Raw genomic sequence first — 19,015 nt, forward strand, 5'->3', positions numbered from 1 at the left:
GTTTAAAAGTATTCTTTTCCCTCTTTGTATGAGTGCCAAAATAGATGTGTTTGGTTGTATGTGTATTGGTTAGAAGTTTTTTTCTGGAAAACACACATATCAGTGAGAGGGGGAAATAGCCCCTAAATAAAATCAGAATCAAGGATAAGAAAAAAATAGCAGTTCTTTTTCAGTAAGAAACTTCTAACCTATCTGATTTGGGCATATTTATCTGTATTATTTTGTCTACTTTTGCTCCTCTTAGTCTGGCTAAGCAACAGAGGGAAATGGGAGAAAATGAGAAAAAAGACTGCATCTTTTGCTTTCAAAATTTATTACACTGAATGAACTAAATTAATAAAATAAAATAAAAACTTCATTATACCCAGGGAATCAAAGCATCAGGAATGATTCTTTGTTTAAATGTCTTTTGATGGGCTGATGAAACTTATGATGGAAAAAATGGACTTTAACATGAATATTTGACATATATCCAGCATCATGGTTAAGTTCCTTTGGATACATTTCTCTATGGATTGTTTAGTAGGAACTGAAATTTTAAAGCATTTGTACACTTGTAGCCAGAATGCTTGAGTAAGCTAGCATCACTTTTTTTCTTTGCTCCTTTCCCACTACCACAATGAATGCCCCCTATTATGGAAGTGGAAATATTGTGGGCTGCAGATGTTATATCAAATCATGTACTGACCCTACTTATCTCCTTTACAATAGACACTCACTCATGCTTTAAGGCCATTCACCTTTCTATAGGCTAAGAGGCTCAGAGAATCTCTCTTTTTTTGTTTTTTATTGTTCTATATTATTTCAGAGCAGCTCTGGGATAGAGATGGGAGGAAGGATTCGATCTATTATTTCATTTCTATATGGAACTTATGGGCGAGAAAAATTCCTCAACCAATGCAGGTCAGCATCTTCCCTGCAAATTATTGTCACAGAAGTTGCCTAGAGTGCTGAGAAGCTGTGATTTTCTCAGAGCCCCAGTGTGTGTCAGAGGTAAGACTTTAAACCAAGCCATCTTAGTTCTTAGGCCAGCTCGCCATGATGCCTGCTGCTCCCATTGGATTCTGATAGTTTATAATTAGTTTACTATTAGGAGTATTAAATTTAAGCCCTTGGTGTGAACAACTATCTGATCAAGCAACTTCTCATTTTAATGAATGATAATCTGTCTGATAATTTTGTAGCTAAAAATTGTGGTGTCGGAATAATGCACATTTTATTTCAATGCTGTAATTTTACACTACTGTTTTCAAAATAGACCTGTGAGAATGCAAGTTGTCGGCTATAATCTGCCAAGAACTCAGAATTCATGAGACTTTGGGAATATCTGTAAAATAAGCATGTGTTCATACATCCCTCTGAACAGTCCTGGCAATGCGTTAGTTAGGTTTGACTCAGCTTTCTCTTTATGTCAGGGCACTGATGCTGCATTTGCAAGTGTGAACAGAGACAATTTTGAATGCTAACATTCAGCAGGCTTAGGCTTTAACTTTGAAATCGGAAAGTAAGCAGTCCTGAATGACAAATCTGACACTAATCAGCATGGGTCTGCGTGCCCCCCCGATACAAATTTAAAAATAAATGAAACAGTCTTAAGATCTAAAAATATAGTAATTTCTGTTAACCAGTGGCCTGGGAGAATTTAAAATCTCAGTAGTATGCAAAAAGCCTTTAAAAAATCACTAACCTAAAAGAAAAATAGCAGAACCTTAGGTCTAGAAGTTCTAAATCTCAACTTCAGCTTGAAAGATAAGTTTCAGCCTTGAGAATTTAGCAATTCTCATTTGTTAACCATGTAATCCTAGAGTCCCATTGTATTTGCCTTGATGTTCTGTGAGAAAATAATACCAGCAGAATTTGAAATGAAAATAAGAATGGAAGCACTAGACTTGAACCCAGGGGAGATTTGTTCAGGACTTGAATTTGTCTTATCAACCACATGAACAGAGGTGGGTCACCTGGTCTACTGGTCCTCACTTTCCTTATCTGGACTCAGTAGTGCTTAACTCATAGACCTGAGTGAAATATACCAAGTGTGAAGAGTCTTCTCTCCACTTAGCTCCTATATCAATTTTAATTGTCTTTTTTGGGCCTAGATTCAGGGAGACTCGTGGTGGTTTTTAAACTTAATTTTACAGACTTTGAAATCCTGAAATGGATTTAGAAAAATAACAGGAATCCTTCTGTTTGGACAAGAAGCATTGGGAACACTGCTTGAGGGATCTGGTATCCTTCCTCTGAATGATTCTGGTGGATGTTTTGTGGTCTTGGGTATCTAATGTTTAAATGTGTTCATGCCAGCTGATGTGTCATGGTTTGGGAAGGTTTTTTTCCTTAGCAACTGGAAAGCAGAAGAAAGTTTAGGAAGTTAGAATGTCAAAATGCTGATTTGATGTGGGGAAAAAATTTCCATTAAAATTTTGTGTGCTTAAAAAAAAGTGGAAAAAATAGCCATATGTATGAACTGGAATTCAGAGTTTGTCTAAATATGAGAATATGGAAATTATTTTTGGATTACAAAATCTGATATCTGAATTTCTCCCATGGAAGGATGGTAACTTAACAGCTATTTAATTAAGAGTTGATTTGCATCTAAATTCATTCACATTTTCTAAGAACTTGTTTGAAAAGCTGAGTTTGCAGGCCCACCATTGAGTGTCCAAAACAAGAGCACAGAACTTGAGTCCTCTTAGAAATAACGTAGATCATGAGGATGGAATATTTGAAATGTAATCCAAGTGGAAAACTGGGGTGGAATGAATTTATTAATAACAATGTTAATACAGATCTGATTGCCAATTTATATACACACACATACATACATATATAAACAAATTATGTAAATATGTATTGTGTATGCATGTAAATATGATTTACATTATATTTACATTACATTACTTCATTATGTAAATACGACTTTTCCTATCATCTTTATGTAGATGATATCCCCATTTATTTTGGTACCCCTGATATATACATATATATACACACACATATATACATATATATACATGCATACACACAGATACATACATAGCATGTGTATATACCCAAAGAACATAACGTTATGTAACACCAACGTTAATAAGTAGAAGAGAGGAGTCAGCAAAGGAGATAGAGAGAAGTGGGATTGAAGTCCGTCATAGAGTCAAGGGAGTAAAGTGTTCCTTGTAAAAGGGAGTGTTTATCAGTGTCAAAAACTACAGAGGTCCAAGAAAATGAGGACAGATCATAAGGCCAGATCTAGAACAAGAATGACAGTGTGCTCTGAGAGCTGTTTCAGTTTGGTAGCAAGGGTGGTGGTCAAGATGCTCTTGGAATAGAACTCAATATGAATAAGGAGTATAATGTGTAGCTGAAAATCCCAAGGTGGTCCTCTCTGACACCCTGAAGTGGGTTACACTGTTTTGATGGATCTAGAATTTCAGCAACATAGGTACTCACTTCAATGGTACAACTTGTAATCAATCCAAATGTCTTCATCCTGTATCAACTCTTATTCATGTCTTTCTGTATCTCCATCCAATGTATGGAGGCACTTCCTGAAATGCCTCCTGACAGTAACGTGTTTATCAGTGGAGCACAGACTTTCAGTTATTCTTCACCTTTGCTAGGTGACCAGTTCACCATCTTTTCCTTCACTGGTTAATGTGCGACAATCCATTTACAACTATCATGTATCTCTTTATTGGTCTTTGGGCAACCCACAGTTCTGTTCTGAGATGGTGGTATGATAGCTTCACTGGAAGAACATGAGGGAGATGAATTTTTGTTTCAAGAAGAGTCTTGGGGTAATTCAAAGTGTTGTAAAAATATAATCTAGACACTTCAGCTCCTTCCATTCAATTCCAGGCCTAGTTCACTGTCCATGTTGTTGTATCTGTCCAAGGAATGTGTAGCAATGGACAAATTTTATGGGATGTGGGCCCAACTGCACACCATAGTTTGGACAACAAGCATTCACCAGATATTTGGTTTTTATCTATGTGTAGTTAAGCTTAATTCTTTTTATTTTTAAATTTTTTTTAAGCAGTTGGGGTTAAGTAACTTGCTCAAGGTTACACGGACAGTTATTTCTGGGTGTGGTGCTAAGTATCTGAGCCCGGGATTTGATCCCCAGGTCATCCCAACACTGGGGTAGGTGCTCTTACTTGAGCTTAATTCTTTTGAGTGATTTTGAATACAATAAAAGTAAAGGCTTGATGGAATCATTAGACTATTGCCCACAAATAGGGGAATCTGGAAGACCTCATGCTCTGTAGAGAACTCCTCTTTTTTTTGGTCTCTGTGATGGACATTTTTCTTGGTTAGTGGCGACCATCTTTGGTGAACAAGTTTCAACTATTTTATGCCTCATTGGATATGAATAATCAGAGAGTTATTAAACTAAGAGTTTTGTTATTGTTTCTTTCAAGGACTCTTGTATGTTTTGACATATGTTTGGGAGTTTCCTTATTGAAAAGAGTCTTTAAAAATGTATATATACACACATGTGTATGTATATTATATATAATCTATTTACCTCTCCTTATTTTCTGCAACAGATGTTTACATATAAGCCGCAATTATCTCCATAGAGCTATTTTAGCTGGTGTTCACCATTTGTAAGGCAGGATGACCTGTTTCTAGTTATCTTTGAATATCTGATAAAAACTAACTCCTTTGTCTCTTCAGTAAGAATCTGTGAACCATCCTGTCATTTAGTTGTAATTTCCTTTTGTCCTGTATTCTCATTTATATTAGAAATGCTGATTGTTATGACTTGGGTCTTCTAGTAATATTTTGATTCTCTGGACAAAGGTCTCACATTTAGAGCACCAAAAGTTATTAATGTTAATAAACCCCCTAAAAAACAGTGTGATTGTTAGTACCTTCTACTCCCGTTTCATTCATTCTGCCACTGTTACTGAAGAGACAGAATGAAGTCCCACAGAGCTGAGGCCACCAGATATCTTCCTTTGTATGGGTTGCCACTGCCGAAGAATTAATCACCTAGAGGCCATCCTACTGATAGCAGGCTACTTGTACTTAGGCTGATTTTTAGAAGGCAGCCACGAACATCCCTGGGATTGTATTTAAAGTTTAGAACCCACTAGCACTCATACTCTCTTAGCATAGCCTTGGAGGACTCTAGGTAACCATACCATGATGAGTCACTTAATTAGGACTTTTGTGGAGATATGGGATCTACTTTAGAAGTACATTAGAGGGGCGGCCAGGTAGCACAGTGAGTAAGAGCACCGGCTCCAGTGTTGGGACGACCTGGAGATCGAATCCCGGGCTCAGACACTCAGCACCACACCCAGAAATAACTGGCCGTGTAACCTTGAGCAAGTTACTTAACCCTGATTGCTTAAAAAAAAAAAAGAAGTACATTAGAAGTACAGCACCTATTGCCTTGGCTAGATGACATTTGGAGATCTGCTTCTTATTCTGTTGTGTCTCTTTTTAGAAAAATATTTTGACAAGTTGGACCATATCCAGAGGAATATGAACAAAATATTTAAGTATTTCATAGGAGGATCCAGTGAAAGAACTGGTTATGTTTAGAGGGTGATAAGACAGAAGTTTTCAAACAGTTGAAAAACCTTTGCGGGGAACAGGATCAGAAATATTCTGCCTGGCCCAGAGTATAGAACTAAAACAAATGGGTAGAAGTTCTAATGAAGTTCAGTTCAACTTATGTTGAGATTATTTTAAGAAGCTTAGCTCAATTTATGGAAAAACTTCCTAACCATTAGAAATACTTCAGAGTGGAAAGGATTGCTTTGTGATAATGCTCCCCATCACATGAGGTTGTCATGGACCACTTATTGGGAATGTTGTAAACAGAGGCTACGATTTAGCCGAGAATTAGAGAAGATCTATAAAGTCTCTTTTATCTCAAAAATCTATGGTCATCAATTTTATATTCTGTGAAAACTCCCTATCTCTTGCTACCTTGGCACTACTTAATTTTTATTTTGTGCTTAAAGAATTAAGAGTAGTTAAGGGAAGCTAGGACCTTGCTTAGTCTGCTCCTAAAAACAAACAAAACAGAGCAGATGAGTCAGAATGTACTTAGGAAACAGTAATTTCTTAACAAGTCATTCTTCTCAACAACCTCAATTACAGTATCTACACTAAATTATTTGCCTGACAACTTAATTAGCTTTTAGCAGCTACTAAAGCTTCAAAAACATACTGTATGATGCACTCATGCATTTTTAAAGATATTACCCCAAAGAAAATTGAGTTTTTAAAATATAGATGTGTGTGTGTGTGTATATATATATATATGTGTGTGTGTGTGTGTGGATACGTATGCACACACACATTCCCATCAATCGAAACATGAAGATTTTATGTAACCGCCAAACCTGAATACAATAATTATAGTATGATATGATGGACTGGGAGTTAGGATCATCTATGTTCTAGTTCACTTATTTCTCTAACTGACCCTGTTTATCTTAGAAAAGTGATTTTCCTTTTCTGGTCTTCAGTCTTCTACAATGCTTTTCAACTGCAACATTATATATAATCCTCTTTTGCTAACCCTCATTAGAAATTTGTTCTGAAGGTTTTCATTTTTCATAGAAAAGATACATGATTTTGACAAATACTGTTTCAGTGGGTTTTTTTTTAAAGTTGGTGAAGCTATAAAACTATCCCATAAGAACAGTTTCATAATCTGTATCCGAAGAACTTTTGCTTCATTTATTTGTCATTGTCAAGGTCTGACTGATTATCACAGTGACACCTAAGATGAGCTATTCCATACATTTTCCTTTTCTCAAGTCCCCAGGACCACCTCTAATTGCTTTTGTCTCAGCAGAGGATCCCACTTCCTACTTTACTGAAAATATCAAGGCCAATAATCACTGTAAGGCTCCTCATCACTTCTCTTCCTTATTTCTAAACCTCTCTACATCTTTCCCCATCTTTTCCTTCTTTGCTCTAGTCTCAGAGGAGAAAGAAACTTTGCTCTTTGTCAGTGTTAGCCCCTGTACTTGTATTCCTTATCCTGTCCTTCCCTTCTCCTCTATGAATTTGACTGATTATTCTCTATCTTTTTCACTGTCCACCTCTATCTGTTAGTTCATTCCTGCTACTTACAGACTCCAGTCTCCTCTAATTTTAACAAAACCTCCCTTGAGTTTGCCATTGTTTCAAGTTATTATTCCACGTCTCCTCTCTTCTGTTGCCATAGTATTTTAGTCAACTACAGTCTGTGTCTATTCCTTCATTACCCACCCAACTTAATTTAATTCAGCAGCATTATCACGTATATGTTTACAAGGTGCCAAGCACTGTGATAGGCCAATAAAGGCCTAAAGGTACAAAGTAAAAAATGAAAATAGTCCCCCATCCCAAGGAATTGACATTATTCCTTTATCTCTTATTTCTATGCAGTCTGTTCTCTAATCCTACTATGTTGCTCAAACTGCTTAATCAGGTCATTAATAATCTCATTTTCTATATCTGATGACCTTTTAAAATTTTTCATCCCCTTTGATATATCTTCAGCTTTCAAGACTGCTAACAATCTTCCCCCATTCTCCTTAGATAATTTTCTCTTCTCTCAGTTTCCAAGACAGCCTAGTCTGCTTGTTACTTGTTTGACCAGATAAAAGGAGTCTTAGTCTCCTATGGTTCACCATCTTCTTCTGACTCTAATCATGGGGATTTCCTAAATCTGTAACCTAGGCCTGATTTTTGCCTTTGTCTCTCTTTATTCTCTTCTTTGGTGATCTCCCTTGTTTTCTGGAGTTTAATGATCATTTCGGTGTGGATGACTCCCAGTTCCAGATTCTGCCCAGAATTCCACCTCTGCAACTTAATTGTCTTCTAGACATTTCTGTCTGGATTTCCCAGAAGCACCACAAATTTACCTTATCTGTGGTACTTTGATCAGACTAGGTACCTTCCTTGGAGGGAGAGGGTTGGGGGTGGGGATGGGTAATGATGTCATAAAGACAGAAACAACTAATCAATCCATAGGTGCAAACCAGTTATCACTAATGGAATAAATCCCTACCTTTCCTCTTATATACCTTATTCATAATTTCCCTTGATCACCTTGGATTGGTGGCAAAGGGTGCCAACTCCTTTTGTTTGTTTTTTCCCCTGGGCATAAAACAGTATAAACACCAAAGTTTCAGCATCATTAAGACCAGTCTACAGGTCTAGTGGAGTTGACCATATTTTTGATATGTTGACTTGACTATTGGGGTTTTTCTTTTTTGAGATCAAACAACCAGTTTGATCTCAGGTCTGCTGGCCTGTTCTATATTGGTATAAAAAAATCTGTCATTTTTTTATCATCCATAATTATACCTGGCTAAATTCTCTGTGAGTATGGGTTGTGATTGTCTCTAGAACTTGGAAATGGCTGTGAATAATGTCTAAAATGATTTATTCCCTACCCTTAAACTTTCCCTACACCTTTTCCCACTGAAGATACTACAATCTTCCAGGCACTCAATCTTGAAACCTCAGTCATCTTTGACCCTTCCCTCTCTCTCACTCCTTATATTATAATCACTTGTCAAGTCCTAATGATTCTCCTTCTACAACTTTTCTTGGCGTCTGTTTCCATCTACTTTATATTATACTTATTTATATTCATTCTCCCCCTCCCCTACCTACTCCTAGCTCTTATAAAACAATCCCCTTGAATGCATGGAGTGCGATATTGTTCTATCTCTAGTACTTAGTATAGTACCTAGTATATAGCACAAACATGATAAAAATTTGAAATTTATTGTCAAAATGATGTTCCACATAAGTATGTTTCCTGAATAATTAAAACTAAATTCCTTTAGGCACCCAAAGTTCTATTTAACCATTCTTGATGGAAATCTTTCTAAAATTCATTTAAAACTGTTTCTTAAATAGAGTACACTGATGTGTATGGAAGGAGACTAGCCCTTCTTCTTCTTTCTTCCCTGTACATATTTTCAAATTATCTGAAGCCTTTGGATTAATCTGGAAGAGAAATCTTATCAGCCTTTCTTTAACTGTCAGTTCCAAAAGGAGGCCTGCTCCCTTTTCTCTAGATCATCCCAAGAAAGGCCTTCTACATGAAGTAATTAGGACAGAGACTACACTAGGGATAGGAGCTCTGGTTTGATCCACATTAATGAGATTATGGTAATCATCAAACTAAGGAAGAAAGAAATCTTGATTACTTCTGGGGAAGTATCTCTACCTTGGACCTGTTGAAAATTAGCATCCTTAAAGGGAGTGATCAAAAAGAGACTAAATGGTTTCAGGAAAATGATTCTTTTAATTGTATGCCAAAAAGTGAAATGACTATTGGTTTTTTAAAAAAAAAATTAAATTTTAGTTTTTATGATGCAACCTGTTAATTGAACTTTACCTGGAGTATGACAACTATATTTTATCTCTTTGTGGAGTTTCATTTGTTGTTTGTGAATAATATAACTGTAACTGTGGAATGGTTTGTGTTAGAGATTTTCAGAGTCATAGGGTAGGTTCTGGAATGTCTGTCTTTGGTACTGTTTTTCTCTAAGCACAAATGCTTACTCAAATTTAATACAAATTGTTCTTGGCAGGTTTGTGTCTAAAGTGCGGAGTACAGAATTTCTTTCTGTGGTGAACATAAAACCTTTTTTGTTATTGTTGTTAACTTGTTTAGTCATTTTCAGTCATGTCTGACTCTTCGTGACCCCATTTGGGTTTTTCTTGGCAAAGATACCAGAGTGGTTTGCCATTTTTTTCTCCAGCTCATTTTATAGATGAGGAAACTGAAGCAAACAGAGTTAAGTGACTTGCCCAGGGTCACACAGCTAGTAAGTATTTGAGGTCAGATTTGAACTTAGGAAGATGAATCTTCTGCTTCTTCTTTCAGTGACATTTCCATTTTTTCCTCCCCCCACCTTTAGAACATTTGACCTCTTATAGAATTGCATGCAAAGAAGCAAGAATGAAATTTTAAAATAGAAAAATTGTCTCGAACATAAATAGATGTGAAGAAGCAAGCAGCACCAAGGTGAGGGGATAAAAAAGAAAGGGTTAAGAAGATGAAGAAATGATGGAAAAGGTAGTAATATGGTACCATTTTTCTGGATAGATACTAAATTCTGAGAGGCAGGGTGGCCCTGTAGATAGAGTGCTAAACTTGCAATCAAGAAAGCCTAGTTTCAAATATTGCTTCATTGTACCATCATGGACCAAGTCACTTAACCTCTCTAAATTTTAGGCTAAGAGTGCATAATAGAGAGAGCTCCCAAAATGACAAAATCCCAGATTCTTAAATCACTGATGTATGTACACAAGATATAGGTACAGAATATCCAACCATGAAGGCATGCTGCCTCCTTGCCAAACAGATGGTCAGTCAGTTGGGTCAGTGCAACTCTGGTGAATTAAGCAGAATTTTTTAAAAAAACCTACTAATTTTAAAGGAACAGAACATACCTGTAGATGATACCTTTGGAATGAAGGAACTGTAGTCCAAGAATTATTTCAGCAGCATAAAACCTGGGGGGAAGATTGAGAACCAGGAATCATTACTGAAGCATTTTAAACAACTGTTTTTCCAGGCTACTTTTGAACTGAATGGCATATACATTTTTTTTCTTTTGTGGTTTTAATAAAATTATAAAAATTAGATTTTCAGAGATGACCACTTATGATTAGAAATATCCAAAGTATTATCTTTAATATTTTAAACATTTCTTTGAAGCACATAGGTACACAACTGTTCTTAAGGAGTTCAAGTTACTAGGCTTGGTTAAATTTACACTACATTTTCAGAGTATTAAAAAGCATCAGATGTGATTCTGAGCCATCAACAATGATCTCTGCAGGATTATGGAGGATGAGAAAAGATGCTACAGAACTTGTAACAGGCAGATGTTCTGATTTTCAAAAAGTAAACAAAGTGGAGTATGCAAATTATACTCTGATGTGTTTGACTTTGACACCTGGCAGGATTTAAGAATATCTTTTAGAGATATGGCTTGTAAGCATTTAGAAAAGGGAAGCAGTCAGTGATCATTGGGAGTTAAAAAAAATTTGACAGAATAACCTTGTTTCCTTTGCTCATAGTATAACTAGGCCAGTAAATCAGGGAAAGGGCAGCTAAGGTGGTGCAGTGGATAGAATGCCAGGCCTAGAGTCAGGAAGACTCCTCTTCCTGAGTTTGAATCTGACCACAGACACTTCCTAGATGTGTGACCCTGGGCAAGTCATTTAACCTTGTTTGCCTCAGTTTCCTCATTTGTGAAATGAGCTGGGGAAGGAAATAACAAACCACTTCAGTTTCAGACGGTACAACAAGATCAGAGAATGTCTAGACGCAGCATTTCAGCAAAGCATTTAACAACAATCTTTCATATGGTCCTTGTGGAAGAGTTGGAAGAAAGGCTGGATTGCTGTCATTTCGAACAAGAAGAAAAAAGGTAGGCTAGATGATAATACAATTAATTTGACTCAGACTTGGTTAAAAGTTGGAGCCAAAGAGTAATCATCACTGAGATCTCAAACTGGAGATAGTTCTCTCTTGGAATATCAAAGGGAACTGTCCTTGGTTTTGTGCTGTATTTTCATCAGTGCCTTGGATGAAACCATAGAGGGCATACTTATAATATCTCTCTTTTGCACAAAGCTAGAAGGGTTAGATAATCATGCTTGATAAAAGACTCAGGAACCAATAAAATCTTGTAGATTAGAACTATTCCGTAAGAGGAAATTTAATAATGATGTACATAAAATCCAATGTCTGGGTTTGAAAATAAACTGTTCTAGTAGAGGAAAGTAGAGGAGTAGCTAGATAATAATATGTGTGAAAAAATATAGAATCAATTAATAATCATTTATTAGGCACCTCCTATGTGCCAGGCACTGTCCTAAGTGAAGGGATATAAAAAGAGGGAAAAGCTAGTCCTTACCCTCAAGGAGCTTGCCATCTAGAATTTAGGTAGATTGCCTGCTCAATCTGAGACAATGGGATGTTAATAGACAACCAAGCTAACATGTTCTCAGGCTGCACTGAGAGGCCAAGTATCCATAATGGAAACTAGTTCCATTAATCTTTGCCCTCATCTGATTATGTCCTCTGGTGGTACATCTGGTGACTTCTGTGCACATTTTAGCAGAGACGTGGACAGACAAGTATATTAGGAGGAGGGTGACCAAGATGATGAAAGAACTGGTGCCCATGCCAAAGAAGACTGGATACCTTTAGTCTGGAAAGGAGAAGGCTCAGGAGCCCATAAAAATTGACTACAAGTATCCGAAGGGCTGGAATCCTTCCTGGAAGGCAGGGATGAGACTTGCTCTGCTTGGCCCCAGGGGGCTGAGCTAATAGCAACAGATGGAAGACATAAAGGCCGTTTCTGGCCCCATATAAGGAAAACTTTCTTAACAATTACAGTTTTTTAAAAGTAGAAATCTGCCTCAGAAGGTGTAGTGAGTTCTCCTGTCACCAGAAGTATTCAATCAAATAGTTTCTAGATTGCCACTTTGTGGAGCATATAGTAAAGATTCTTATTTAGATCTTGATTGGAATAGTTGAGTTTTGAGATCTCTTTTGACTTTGTGTTTCAGTGACATGGAAAAAAGAGGATTTGAATACAGAGCTTTTGTCTCCAAGTCTACTGTTCTTTCCATTGTGCCAGACTTCAACATTCTTCTTTCCCCGCACCCCAAGCACTGAGTCCAGTCAAGTTGACCTAAACTCACAGGGTACTTGTCCAAATTATGTAGAAATGAACATAGTTACAAGCTTGGTAAGAAATTAATTGGCAAATTTAAAGACCAGGAAAGGTAAAACAATAAAGGTTCACAGTGGAAGCCTCACAAGAGAGTGCTTTCCTATTGGACACATTCCCCGAGGTGGAATTTTATCCTGGAATTTGGCTGTAGTGACTGGGAAAATAATAACTAGGGAGATGGTATTGCCCTCAAAGGAACTGAGAGATTTGGAACAAAGGCAGATGCAGGGAGTGAAGATAATGAGTTCTGGTTTTGGACATGTTGAGTTTGTGATGACCATGGAGAATCTGGTTGGAGGTGTGCAGCAAACAGTTAAGGAGAGAGAACTTCCAGTGACAAAGTTCCTTTTACCAATGCAAATAAAGAGTCATTATGCAATTATTATCATTTTAGAGAGCTGCTGGCATCACTAAGAAAGTAACCAAACCAAAGCTACCTAGACAGGGTAAAGTTTTCCTGACTGAGGACATTTTTTTTTTTTATCCATTATGCTTGGGTTGAGTTAGTGCTTTCTGCCCTCTGGTCACTCAATACACATTTAGCAGCCACGGTAATGAGGAAAATTCTAACCATTAGATGGCACTTACGTGGCCCTACAAAGATCAAACTTGTGGCAGTTTTGGATGTGGTACATCAGGTCTCCTCCATTGAGATATTCCATCACAAAGAAGAGGTTTTCCTAAGGGAAAAGAAAACAATGGTGACTTTTTCTTCCCAATACAAGAAAGTTTAAGAATTTCTTTTAAAATTACTTAAATATCTTTAAAGGAGGGGAAAATGTTGAAGACCTTTATGAAGAGAACACAAAGTACACAGAGTACACAAATGCAAATAAAGCTTACATTGGGCTAGTACCCAATGACTCTATTCATCCCACCTAAGTGCTGTGCAGCATTTCAGTATATCAGAAGGGTGGCAGGTATAGTGAGTGGATTATCTGTTCACTTCTCTTGCTAATGTGGGAAGCCTTTGATTTAGACTCAGAAAACTGGGCTATGGGCAAGGGTGTTGATCTAATTGAATTTGTACAAAGGGCAGACAGAGAAGCATTCATAAATGCACTATAGGGGCTAATTAACTGGTGATGACTAATTGACAGTAGGTGTCCCAGTGAGAAGAACCTTTTGAAAACTGAGACTCCAGACTATGGGAGTAAGGCATTCATCATATTGAGTACCTAGTCTGCATAGATTAGTAAGTTACTGAGAAGGATACAAGATGAAGATGTGGTCCCATCCCTCTAAGAACTTAATATATAACTATAGTATAAACAGGTAGTATGAACATACGGTAATCTCGAACAGGGCTTCTTCAATGTTTTCCACTCCTGACCCCTTTTCATGTTTTGTCAGCACTGGCTGGCACTGAGGGCACACACAGTGCAAAGTGTGCATGCTGTGTGTTCAGAACCAAGGCTGCAGTGAAGTTGCAAGATGCAACACAGGTAAGTGCTGCCAAAAACACTTCGGATTCATTACGTGTTTGATTTTGAATCAGTTTCTGGCTGTTGCACTTTCAGAAACCTTCTACTGTTGCCAAATTTTTCATGACCCCATATGGGGTTGAAACCCACAGTTTAAGAAGCACTGATCTAGCATATGAGAGATGGAAGATGATCTTATTTCAGAATCTCAGAATCCTAGAGTTGGAAGGAACTCTGGAGGCTATCTCATTCAGCTCATACTTTAACAAAATCCTATCCGCAGCGTCTCTGACAAGTAGTGATCCAGTCTTTGCTTGCAGACTTCTACTTCCTAAGGCATCTCATTCCACTTTTAGGTAGTTCTGTAAGAGACCAGCTAGATGCCTCAGTGGCTAGAGCCCTGGGTCTGGAGTAAGAAAGACCTGGCTCAAATCTGGCCTCAAGACATTCACTAGCTGTGTGACTGTGGGAAAGTCACTTAACCTCTGTTTGCCTTAATCCACTAGAGAAGGGAATGGCAAACCACTCCAGACTCTTTGCCAAGAAAACCCAATGGACAGTGTTGGCATGCTATTGTCCACGGGGTCACAAAGAGTCAGACATGACTGAGAGCCTAACCAACAACTGTTAGGAAAATTTTCCCTACATCAATTTGAGAGTTTTTTCTCTGTGGCTTCTACCCCTTGCTCCTAGTCCTGTCCTGGTCACTCAGAACAAATCAGATTCTTTTTTCATGTGACAACCTTTCAAATATTTGAAGACAGAATGTAAGCTCCTTAAGGGCAGGGGTATGTCTTTTTTTTTTTTTTTGTATCCCCAGTGCCTAGCACAGTACTTGACAACTGGGAAAGACCTTAGCTTAAAAAGGCCAAGGTCTCCCACAGTGTCCAGGGTCATCTCTAGTCTTCCTGATTGATATCATGCCATTGGACCCAGATGGCTCCAGAGGAGAAAGTGAGGCTGGTGACTTTGCATAGACCTCCCTCACTCAAATCCAATTCACTTGCAAGTCATGGCATCACCTTCCTGGTCTTCTTTGAGAACAAAGAACAAACAACAACTTGTTATACAGTTGGTATTTAATAAATGCTTGCTGATTATTTTCCCCAAAGTCCCTTCCTATCTAGGCTAAATATTTCTAGTTCCTTGAGCTAACCCTCACATATGATACCTTGAAAACTTCATCATCCTGATCAGCTTTTTGCTGATTGATATCAACTTTTTGAACTTAGGCGTGGCCTTTTCCATTTATTGATAATAAGTTTTATCCTATTTGATTGGGCCTTGTGTTCTAGCCTAGATCTAGTCAGAATCTTTCTGGGTTTTAACTGTCAACCAATGTGTTATTTATCCCTCCAAGCTTCAAATTACAAGCAAATCTGGTAGATTTTCCATCCATGACGGTTTTCAAGTCATTAATAAATATGCTGAATAGCACTGAGAGAAGGGCAGATATTTGGAGTCTATTGACCCAGTAATGAAATGGTCAACTCTGGGGTTGTTCATGAACAGTGATTCCAATCACTGGTCATTTATTTCACTGCTCCCCACTGCTTTCTACCAGGAATCGCTGCCTGAACAAGCCTTTACCCCAGTTCTGATTAACACGGCACAATGTGTCAAACCATCTTGGTTAAGACCCAAATCAATCTGTAAGAAGCCAGATGCTATTTGCTCCTCAAGAAGAACAGGATGGCATAGGGCATAGGATTTTAAATATAGGTCTTTTCGACTCCAACACCAACACATTAGCTCTAATGCTCACTGTGCAACCACAGGCAGTCACTTAAAACTCTTACCTTCAGTGCCCTCATTTGTAAAATGGGGGGGGGGAAGTTAGAATAGATTCCTTCTTGATAGAAATTTATGTTCTGCTGACCCTAAGATGAATAGGCACCTGTAGCAGTGACTAAATAGCAGCATGATACAGTGGAAAGAATATCAGATGGGGAATCTAAGACTTGGGCTCCTTGGGTATGAGCATGACTATATCAGTAGAAGCTGGGCCTTGGTTTCCTGATCTATTATGAAGAGGCTAGAGTAGCTGACCTGTGAAGTTCCCTCCACTTCAGTCTTTCTGTGTTTTTCCTATCTTTTTTGGGGGATGATTTCTCCCTCTGAGGGCATCCGGATAGGAGACGAGTTAGCTAGAATACTGAGTGAACAGGTTTGACTGGTACAGCCACAGCTCCTCAAAGATGCATGTAATAAAGACAGAGCCTGGGTATTGTACTTTACTCCACTGCCCCAGCTTTTTGCTGGACAGGCACAATTAATCTCAAGTTCCCCCATGTCCTTGACCACCAATTACAGAAACAGCCTAGTTTTTCTGGTTCTTACAACATTATTATCTTCTCCCCTCCCCAGGACAGTCTCTGGTGCCAGCTGGCTCTTTGTCTAAAATTCTATTTAAATTTTGAGGCTTAAGAGGCCCTGGGCCAGGTGTGAGGAGCTTTGGTCTCAAGGCCACCTGTAGCCCTCTAGGTCCTCAAAGGGCTGCAGGTTCCCCACCCCTGCCCTGGGACCTTGACTGCAATGTGAAAACTGTTACAAAGTTACCTGTGGCTGAGGGAGTGGGGGCTGCACACTGAAACTGTTTCTTATATAGTTATATAGTATATATTATATAGTTATATAGTATATATTATATAGTAATAAACTGTTAAGTACCATCCCCATTCGGCTCTGCTGCTCTTAAAATGAACACTTCTGCACTATGTGGGAGTCTGTATTACTTTAAAAAGTAGATACAGTGTACTCTCAAAGCTTACAATGAATATTTTTTAAGAAACAACTGGCCTTCTGAAGCGTGCAGTCAGGGACCCGTGGGGGTGGAGGGTTATGTGTATATGTGAAGGAGAGAGTGAGTAGGGAGCTAAGTCTGTATGTTTGGTAAGGGTGTGGGTTTAAGTGGGTGATGTGTGGAAGTGGGGATTGTGTATATGGGTGGGATGATGAGTACATGTGTGTATTTTGAAACTGTGACAAGAACTTTTTCAAAGATTATTTTGAAAACAACAACAACAAAATAAAACAAAAACCTGAGTATTTTAAATCTCCAGGAGGGTAAGTTGGAGGCCAGAATTATGCCTACCCTGTCTCTTCCTACTATCTTCCTCTTCATTTTATGGATAGAGAAACAGACCATGAAAAACTTACAGCATCACAGAATTTGGGAGGTTGGAGGTTCCTTAGTGACCAACTCATGCCCCAACTTAGTACCCCCTAAGTACACTCATCTCTAGTTTCTTCCTGAAGACTTCCAAAGGAGGGGAAATCCACTGTCTCCTGAAGCAGCCCTTTCTACTTTGGACAGCACTACTTATTAGCAAGTTTTCTGAATCTGACCTGACTATTCACCAAAACTGCTCACTCCCAAGTTATAGCCGATCTTGGAGTTGCCAAATCCAATGTCCTTTTTCTCAATCCTCATTCTCCTTGGCATCTCTGCAGTCTTTGATACTGCTGATCACTCTCTTCTTCCTGAGACTCTCTTCTCTCTAGATTTTTGAGACATCATTCCCTCCTGGTTCTCTTCCTTTTCTGTCTCCTTTGCTGGATTGGCCACATGTAGGTGTCTCTTAGAGTTCTATCTTGGGCCCTCTTCTCTTCTCCCTCTATACTACTTGGTGATTTCATCAGTTCCCATGGATTTAATTACCATCTCCATGTTGAAGATTTTCAAATCTTCCTATCCTGCCCCAATCTCTCTGCTGACCTCCAATTTCACATCTCCAACTACCTTTCCTATATCTTGAACCGGATGTCTGTGACCATCTTAAACTCAATTATGTCCAAAACAAAACTAGTTACCTTTTCCTCTTAAACTTTTCCCCGCTCCACTTCCCTGAGACTGTAAAGGGTAACACCACCCTCGCAGTTCTCAGGGTTACAACCTAGGATGCATCCTAGATTCCTCACTATCTTTCACTCCCCCATGTCCATCTGTTGCCAAGGCCTGTTGATTTCACCTTTGCAACATTTTTGGAATATGCTCCCTCCCCTCCTCTGGCATTGCCTCCACTCTAGAGAATGCCTCCATCACCTTACACCTGGACAAATAGCCTGATGGTGGATCTGCCCACCTCAGCCTCAAGTCTCTCCACAGTTACTCCAATCCTCCATTCAGCCACTAAAGTGATTTCCTAAAGTGCAGGTCTGATCACATCACCCCCTTACTCAATAAACTCCAGTGGCTTCCTATTGCTTCCAGGATCATACACAAAATTCTCTGCTTGGCCCTGAGCCCTTCATAACATACCTCCCTCCCACCTTTCCAATCTTCTTATACCTTACTCCCTGGCATATAACTCTTTGATCCAGTGATATTGACCTCCTGGTCATCACATGAATAAGACACCCCAACTCTTTGCTCTGGCCATTTTCCCTTCCTGATGCCATGACTGGAATGCTCTCCCTCCCTACCCCACTCTGATCGCCAACCTCCCTCTGGCTTTCTTTAAGTTCCAACTAAAACCCCACCTTCTACAGGAAGCCTCCTCCAAACCCTCTCAATTCCAGTGCCTTCTCTTTTTCAACCATTTCCTATTTATCCTGCATATTACTTGCTTTGTAAAAATTTTTTTGCATCTTGTCTCCTCCATTAGATTGTAAGCTCCTTGAGGGCAAGGAATCTTTTCTTCGTTTTATGTCCTCAGTGCTTAGGGCAGTGGTGGGCACGTAGCAGGCATGTTTATTGATATCAAGCATAAATTTCAGGCCCTCAGTAGTCCAATTGATGCCCCCAAAGAACACACCTTACAAGGATACCAATTATTAGCTTCTTCTTGAAAACTTCCAATGGAGAACCCACCTCCTCCTGAAGCAGCCCATTACACTCTGCACAGAACTATTATTAGAAGTTTG

General features: G+C 38.7%; 1 protein-coding gene across 1 annotated transcript in view; it reads right to left on the minus strand.

Moving 5' to 3' along the window:
• Nucleotides 1–19,015, minus strand: part of LOC138175813 (protein kinase C theta type) — a 198,860-nt gene that overhangs the window by 44,926 nt on the left and 134,919 nt on the right. Inside the window, exons 13-14 of the mRNA XM_069106315.1 lie at nucleotides 13,314–13,405; nucleotides 10,426–10,488 (exon numbers count right to left, since the gene is read on the minus strand). Of these exons, the coding sequence (XP_068962416.1) occupies nucleotides 10,426–10,488; nucleotides 13,314–13,405 (155 nt within the window). The remainder of the gene's footprint in view (nucleotides 1–10,425; nucleotides 10,489–13,313; nucleotides 13,406–19,015) is intronic.

This window comes from Petaurus breviceps, unplaced genomic scaffold (assembly GCF_028583685.1).
Source record: "Petaurus breviceps papuanus isolate PSGF00001 unplaced genomic scaffold, PetGlider_PUasm1.0 79, whole genome shotgun sequence".
NCBI lineage: Eukaryota > Metazoa > Chordata > Mammalia > Diprotodontia > Petauridae > Petaurus > Petaurus breviceps.